At 44.0% G+C, this 8,690-nt stretch overlaps 1 protein-coding gene across 4 annotated transcripts in view; it reads left to right on the top strand.

Annotated features, from left to right (window-relative positions):
* Window positions 1-329: 329 nt before the first annotated feature.
* Window positions 330-8,690, top strand: part of SLC35F1 (solute carrier family 35 member F1) — a 398,845-nt gene continuing 390,484 nt past the window's right edge. For all 4 annotated transcript variants that reach the window (XM_059941968.1, XM_059941969.1, XM_059941971.1 and 1 more), the window contains exon 1: window positions 330-987. In XM_059941968.1, coding sequence (XP_059797951.1) covers window positions 815-987 — 173 coding nt within the window. In that variant the 5' untranslated portion in view covers window positions 330-814. The remainder of the gene's footprint in view (window positions 988-8,690) is intronic.

The following is an 8,690-nucleotide window of genomic DNA, read 5'->3' as shown; positions in this document are numbered from 1 at the left end:
TGCTAGTTTCCGCGGCATCTCGGCAGGAGAGCGGAGTTCCCTCCAACTAAAGAGGGAGGATCTATTCTCAACCTCACGAGCCGGGGGGGGGGGACCCACAAACAGACAAACAAACAACAACAACCCCAAAAGAAAACAATCACAGCAACCCAGACCGTGGGCCTCTGGTGGACCGGGGACGGGAGGGTCGCGGCATCGAGGCACCTCGGGAGCGCCCTCTGGCGAGAACAGAGCGCGCGTCCCCCGCCCGGCCCCCCTTCGCCGCCGCCGCTGCGCCCCCGCCAGGCTCTCTGGGTTCACTCCCGGTCTCTCACTCCGTGAGACACAGACGGCAGCTTTCCGAGCGAGCGGGGGACCGGCTGAGGCGGCGCCAGCGCCACTGCCGCCGCTCGCCCCGAGAAGACCTGGGCACCGGGAGAGAAGGCGAGGCCCGGAGCCCCATCCCCTCTCTCCTCTGGGGTCTCCTAAGCCGACCGGCCGCTCGGCGCCCCCGCGCAACACCCTTCACGGCCACTTCGCGGGGCGTGCCGGGACTTGGGGACGCGGCTCGGGAAGAGCCGGGGCAGGAGGCGGCGGCGGCGGCGGCGGAGCGAGGGTGCGCGCACTGGGACTGGAGAGGTGTGAGTGGCGGGCTGGGCGGCGGCGGCGGCGGCCGTAGCCGCGTGTGCCTCCCCGCCTCGCCGCTTGGCAGGCAGCACCGCCTCCCCGGGCCGCGGCCGCCCGGCAGAGTCCTCCGCGCGTTCCCGGGCCCGGAGCCGGCGCACGATGCGCCCAGCAGCGTTCTGATCACCGCCGCGCCGCTGCCTCCGCCGCGATGATCCCCCCCGAGCCGCAGCAGCAGCAGCTGCAGCCGCCGCCGCCGGCCCCGCCGAACCATGTGGTGACCACCATCGAGAACCTGCCGGCCGAGGGCAGCGGCGGCGGCGGAAGCCTGTCCGCCTCCTCCCGGGCCAGCGTGCGCCAGAGGATCCGCAAAGTGCTGAACAGGTGAGCGGCGGCGGGGGCGCGGGGCTGCGGCTGCGGGGGCCCGGCCCGGAGGCCCTTTGGGACGGACGGAGTCGCGTCCGGGGAGACTGAGGAGAGCGGGCGACGGCGCGCCCCGCGCTGGCGGAGAGGCCGCGGCAGCTTTGTCCCGGAGCGGGGAGCCCCGCGGCGCCCGGGCGCCGGCTGGTCCGAGGCGGGAGTTCGGGGAGAGGCGGGGTTCCGCCAGCCTGGCTGCTGTGTGTCCGCGCTCACACCCTCGCACACGCGTGTCGCCTCGCTTCCCTCTCCCACTCGGGCCCCAGCTTTGCGCTCGGGGGCCGGAGCGGACCTGGGGGTGGCCGGGGAGGAGGCGGGAAGGCGCAGGGCTGCGGGGATGGCGTGGAAGTCGCCGGCCTCGCGCTCCGCCCGGAGGTATCCCAGCCCCTCGCCGGGAGATGGGGGTAGTGGCGACAGCCCCGGCGGCCGGCGCGGGGACCCACTTCTCCCGCCCGGCGCCCCAGTTGCGGCTCCGACTCTTCCTGGCTGGGAGCGGGGATGGGGAGGCTAGAGGCCTGGGTCAGACCCAGGCAAAGTGCAGAAATGTTGCGGGAAGGGTATGAGGAGGAGGCTCCTGACTGTCGAAGCCAGAGGAGGCGAACGCTGGCGGCCGGCGCCTCCAGTGCTGGAATCTGCGCAGTGGATGGATCAAGGACGAGGCGTTTAGGATGAGAACCCGGGTTGATGTGAGATGGGGGCCCCCCCTGGCGCCCCTGAGTCGGCCGTGATGCGAAAGGGACTTTTTCTACTAAAGTAACTTGAAATGGTTGAAGAGCTGACACTTAAAAATCAAATAGAGAACCGGTTGTGTGTGTTTTTATTTGGGTGCGTGTGTGCCTTTCGATGCATCTGTTGGGGGTAACTCTTAATTAAGGTTGCTCTGTTCATACAGGTTTCTGTGTGGCACTCTTTTGGGGTAGCCGAGATTCCCCCAAGGGATTCACCTCGAGCTCCTTGGGGCTGAAAGCTCCAGTGGGAGCACAAAATACGTACAGAAATAGAAGCTTGAAAAGCTCCTTATTTTCGGAGTATGGTTTAATTTAGTCATATGAAATCCCAAACCATTCAGGAGTCGTCACTTGTGAAGACTTAACGTATATTAGCTTACTTGTGGGTACTTCCGTGTGTTTCCATTTATTATCAAATGAGAAGAAATCCACTCTGAAGTGAGACAAGAGTTGGTAATAGAAACTCAAGCCTTTACTTTCCTTTGATTTGTAGCTTAGAATAACACCTTCCAAAATATTACATATTACATCTAAAAAAGGTAATGAGCAGAATAAATCAAGAAGATGCTGGCTCAGTACATATTATGTGGGCTTCCTATCCTTTCTGAATACCTGTGATTTTTTAAAATTGTAAATGACTTGGCATTGGCTGTTTAAATTTAATGCAGAATATGTTAATTATTAATTTCCCTCATCAAACTGAGAAAAAACTGGTGCCATTGTTCATTTATCTTTGCTTGATTGTAAGTTATTATTGACTCTGTGCAGGTTATTTCTTGATGTTTTGTGGATCTTAGAGTCCAGAATAACAAGAGCACTGAGGTGGGAGCTGAGAGGCTTGGTTTGTCATCATTCCTCTGCCGCTGACTTGCCACGTGGCTTGGGGCAGAGCTGTTCATCTCCATGGCTCTTGGTTCCTTCATTTGTAAAATGTGTTTTATACTTGGCTTACCTCTCTTATCATGATTTTGAGAAATAGATGAGGTAATACTGAAAAGACTTGGGAAAGTATAAAGCTTTACACGAATTCATTATTCAACTAAGTTCTGTTGTCTAAGGGAGGACAGTGGGAATATCGTACACAAGTTAATTGAAGTCATGGTACATCCTGAGGAGAATGTTGTATTTTACTAGCCTTCAGTGATCTGTGACATGAGTTTTATAGAGGAGGAACTTAGACTGAAAGGTTGGGTCCATGACATTTCATGGCAGATACATCTGTGAATGGAACCCAAGGGTTATAGCCTTTAGATTTCAACTGAAACATGGTTGTCTTTCAAAGTTCTTCAGAATTTTCAGTGTAATATTTTGTATTAAGTAAATGGTCTTTCCTTATCCTTAAAGGATAAGAAGAAAATATTTCTTTGGAGAAGGAGCGCCTTTGGTAAGGAGACTGAAAAAAATCAGAATAAGTGTAAAAATCCTGGTGGAGTAATTTCGTTAGCACGCTGATGGGCTTGGCTTTTGCTCCAGGATTATGTCAACAGGAGACAGCACTAGTTGTGGCTGTTGAATAGTTGGGCTCTGTGTAAAAGCAAGAGGTGGGGGGCGGGAGTGGAATTTTCGAGTTCCTGTGCCAGCACTTAGGTGTGGCTCCCCTCTGGTCTGAACCCTCCAGGTATGTTGGACTAGTCAGTAATGGCTTTAAGGCTGGCCCATTGGGTGCCATATCATAAGCATCTTTGTTCATTTTCTAAAAGCTAAAGATCCCTTTTTGCTTCTTTTTCTTCTTTTCCTCTTCCTCTTTCCTTAATACTTGTATTTCCTTCACCTACGTTGCCCTATCAACTAATTATCTTCTGGACAATCGTTGCCTTTCATCTACCTCTGGCATGCAGCAACTTAGCTGCTAGCAGAAAGTGAGGTTAGAAATCTGGAAGTTTGGAGCCAATATGAAAAATATCCCTCTAACTTTTGGCATGCAGATATACTGTTGGCAGCGTTCTAGTGCTGTGAGCTGGCCAGTAGCGTCTCTTCAGTGACTGAGTGGGGCATTGCACCACTGTTAGTTACTCTGAGGATCCCACTGGGCCAGAGGGGCGGTGCTGAGAGACTGAGGATGGTGCACTGGGACGTGGAGTGTCAGACTGTGAGCAGCGCAAGCCTGGTGAACTGCCTGCCGCTGGTCACAGCCTGTAACAATAGCTACCTGCCAACCCAGAGGAAGAAATGCAAACACATATGCTGTCTGTATCCTGCCTACCGAGGAATAGGTAAAGGGAGAAGTACTGATTAATAATTAAAGGTACTGTCTTTCAAGAAGCTTAGAATGAAAATGCAGTATTACCTTAATGCAATCTGCCTTACATTGTCCTGCATCATTTTATTTCCTCGGTATATCTCCATATCCTTTCCCCTTTCTTTAAAGGCTTATTGAGTTGGATGGTTGCATTTTTTGTATGACAAATAGGGCATCTCACTGATTGACTACTCCCTGTAAAACAATTAGAGTAGAATATAATAGTATCCATAATTTTGGTGAAAGAGGAGGTGCTAGATAATTTTTTTTTACCAGTTAATGGGATGTGTCACATTCTTCTCCCCTGTCCTGTTCAAAATTGTTTTGGCAGTGTGATTCAAGAAATACAAGATGATTTAGATGCTGGGATAATTGTTACTTCTTTAATTCCCAAAGATTTAGAATAATGTCTTGGTTCAAAGAAGGAAAAAATTATGGCAAACTCCTCTTCACTTATTTCTTGAGTGTGAGATAGTATTTATTACCCTGCCACAGGCAAGCAAGATATGACAAAAAAGAAAATACTTCAAGGGCAACAGTTGATGACCCTGTCACAGGAACTGCTGATACTAGTAGATTTCTTAGAAACATATAGGAGTAGATACTAATCTATGTAGTATCTGAAGATTTTCTCCTCTAAAATGATTTCATTACGAAATGTTTGTGGAAAACGAGTGATAGCTTGTTTTATGTTTTGCCTGTGTGCGGTTTTATTTATCTTTTCCCACTTGAATATTAGTTTCAGATCTTAATAAAAATAACCATGAATTTCAAGTTTTGACCCACTTTCTTCCCAATAAGAGATACATTGGGTTGTTTCAAGTTATAAAGGCATTTCTGCCTTTTTGTGTCTTGTGGTGGGGATGTTTAATCGTTGGCATGGAACCACGAGTGTGACTCTGGGTCATCCATTCATTTGACTTGAAACTAGCTGATTTCTAACGTACATTCTGATTTATTTCTTTAATTTTCAAATTTATGAAACTTTTTTGAATTGAAAACTGAAAAGCATTAAGGAGGATACATAGGAGAGTTGGTAGCAAGCCTACATAAAATCTATATCCACGTGGGAAGTTACCATATGTGATGGGACAGTATGTATATATAGCTTTTCTGAGTTATTAAGTAAGGTGGAGAGAACATGGTGAACCAACAGAATGGCTGCTAGGAACAGAGTTATGCTTGTACTATTAGGTACAGTTGATGAAGACATCTATTATCATTTAGGTGATCCTTTTTAATCAAATGGGACGGCTTTTGTTAAAAAATTGATAGTGAGGCTCTTCCTCAAGCTACTCCTTCTAACAGATGTCAGAATGAAAGGGGAAGACCAACCAGTAATGAGGATAATTGATATAAAATATTCCAAATGGAACAGCATGGTGTGATTAAAAACAGACATTTCTAAGATTAGTAGTAAACAAAAGATGTCTGAAGGACACATTTATTTTTAACTAAAGGACAAAATTATAAAACTGGAAGATCATCCAGTATATTTTTTTTGCATGGAGCTTGGAAAGCTGAATGTTCATATTAAAGGAATATTTGGTTTACCTTGGATAAAGATGGTGCATTTCCAAGGAAGTAACGTGTAAGAAAATGGACCTATCTTCATGTAATTTTTCTTTGACCTTTTACTCTCTCAAGATCCTTCAGTGCCTCAGGCCCATAATAAAAGATGTCTGTTTTTACTGTACACTGCTATAGATGTAGACAATATGGCAAATTGAGTTGGCTGCCCATATAGTTCTAAAGTTACTTAATGCAAGAGCTGATTTATTATTTAATTGCCGTTTCTCATAAAAGTAGAATGCAGCATGTGAAAGTACCACCACCAGGTTTTAGTTTAGCTTTCTCATACATTTGAGTTCAGGCCAATGAGCATTCACTGCACCTTGTTCAAACACATTAATTCTTGATTATGTTTCTAAAAAAGTATACTTAGGAAGTCAAATGCCAGTAGACACATGGAAAAATACCCCATACTATTTGGCATATTTCTTGACTGTGACATGAACATCTACATGTATACATTCATTTATTCTTTTTTTTTACTTTAAATTTTTGAATTTTATTTTATTTATTATTTTATACAGCAGGTTCTTATTAGTTATCCATTTTATACATATTAGTGTATATATGTAAGGTCTGAAACCACATAACATAAAATTTACCATCTTAATCATTTTAAGTATACAGTATAGTAGTGCTAACTGTATGCACATCGTTATGCAGCAGACCTCTAGAATTTTTTTAATCTTGCAAAACGGAAACTCTGTCCATTGAACAACAACTCCTCTTTTCCCTTCCCCACTGGCCCTGGCAACCACCATTCTACCTTCTGTTTCTAAGAGTTTGATTATTGTAGATACCTCATATAAATGGAATCATGCAGTGTTTGTCTTTTTGTAATTGGCTTATTTTATTTAGCATAATGTCCTCAAGGTTCATTCACATTGTCACAAGTGGCAGAATTTCCTAAGGCTAAATAATATTCCATTATGTGTGTGTGTGTGTGTGTGTGTGTGTGTAATACCACATTTTCTTTATCCATTCACTTGTTGATGGACATTTAGGTTACTTCCATCTCTTGGCTATTGTGAATAAAGCTGCAATGAAAACGAATGTGCAAATGTCTCCTCAAGATCCTGTTTTCAGTTTTTTTAGGCTATATAACCAGAAGTGGGATTGCTGAATCATCTGTTCTATTTTTAATTTTTTGAGGAACCTCCATACCATTTTTCATAGCAGTGGTACCATTTTGCGTTTTCACCAACAGTGCACAAGGGTTCCAGTATCTCCACATCCTGCTAACACTGTGTTTGTTTGTTTTTGATAACGGCCATCCTAATGGGTGTGAAGGGATATCTCATTGTGGTTTTGATTTGCATTTCCCTAATAATCACTGATTTTGAGCATTTTTTCATATACTTGTTGGCCATTTGTATATCTTCTTTGAAGAAACGTCTATTCAAATCCTTTGCTCATTTTAAAATTGGATTGTTTGGTTTTGTTGTTGTTGTTGAGTTGTAGGACTTCTTTATAAATTCTGGATATTAACCCCTTATCAGATATATGATTTGCAGATATTTTCTTCCATTCCAATGGTTGTTTTTTCACTCTGTTGATTGTTTCTATATTCATTTGTTCCTAATTACTTTCTGTGTGCTGAGTCCTCTTCTGGAGGACACATACATAGCAAAACATTATTCTTGGCTTGAAGGACCTCAAAATCTAACTGGGTAGCTTGGCATATGTACTGCTATTAAGAGTGAATGATTATAATCTGTAATCTGAATTTTTATGCATAATGCTTAATTGTATGCTTCTAAATATCTAGATGCTAGAATCATATAAATAAGTTGTCCTGTATGCGATCCATATTGCACTTATTCTGTCTTATACAGACACTAGTTGAATGTACAAGAGTTGAGAAGAAGTTTCCCAGGAAATGGCAAGGAAAACAATAAAAATAAATATGTCTTAGAAAATATTTTCTTAGAAAAATGACATGCCTCAATCGGTGGCAACATGAATGTAATTTGTTTAAGTATACTATTATTAAACTTTTTAAAATATTGTTTTCTGCTAGATTTAAATTTTAAACTCTCAAGAAAATTTACCTATGTGACTTTGATGTTAAAAAATACCTTACATACCATTTTACAAGTTCTGATATTATGAACCATCAATTCCTGCCCTTTTAACAAATTAATTAGGGAAATCTAGTACAACTGAATACACATTTAAAGGAGGCTAAGCATAAAAAGAAACGAAATTGAGTTATTTGTGGTGGGGTGGATGGACCTAGAGACTGTCACACAGAGAGTGAAGTAAGTCAGAAAGAGAAAAACAAATACCGTATGCTAACACATATATATGGAATCTAAAAAAAAAATGGTTCTGATGAACCTAGGGGCAGGACAAGAATAAAGACGCAGACGTAGAGAATGGACTTGAGGACACGGGGGAGGGTAAGCTGGGATGAAGTGAGAGAGTGGCATGGACATATATACACTACCAAATGTAAAATAGATAGCTAGTGAGAAGCAGCTGCATGGCACAGGGAGATCAGCTTGGTGCTTTGTGACCACCTAGAGGGGTGGGATAGGGAGGGTGGGAGGGAGACGCAAGAGGGAAGGGATATGAGGATATATGTATACATATAGCTGATTCACTTTGTTATACAGCAGAAACTAACACACCATTGTAAAGCAATTATACTCCAATAAAGATGTAAAAAAAAAAAAATAAAGGAGGCTAAAAACTAAAACATGCTAATTATATCCAGATTTAGAGTGACAGGGCTACAATTCCTAATCATTCCTGGCTTGGAGATAGTACAAGGTACTGATCCATTGTGTAAGACAAATACTTCACTGGTTTCTCTTTTCCTCGTCCACTCATTCATTCAATCAGTCAGTCATTTATTCAATGAGTATTTATTAAGTGTTTACTATATGTTGGGCACTGCTGGATCATAGTGGTGAACCAGACAGTCATGGGCTGACGTGGACCCTTGAGTGCCATTGGCGGAGTTTCTAACTGTTATTATCCTTTCAATATAATCTATCAAGGGGACAATTTAAGTAAAGTAGAAATAAAGATAACATACATCAAAATGATTAGATTTTCAAGCTGATCTAACAGAGATGCAAAAAAAAGCCCCATAATTTAGCTGTTTCACCTGTAAGAAAACTACT

This window comes from Balaenoptera ricei, chromosome 12 (assembly GCF_028023285.1).
Source record: "Balaenoptera ricei isolate mBalRic1 chromosome 12, mBalRic1.hap2, whole genome shotgun sequence".
Taxonomy (NCBI): domain Eukaryota; kingdom Metazoa; phylum Chordata; class Mammalia; order Artiodactyla; family Balaenopteridae; genus Balaenoptera; species Balaenoptera ricei.
The sequence above is the reverse complement of the archived record's forward strand: the minus strand, read 5'-3'. Positions and strand labels throughout refer to the sequence as shown.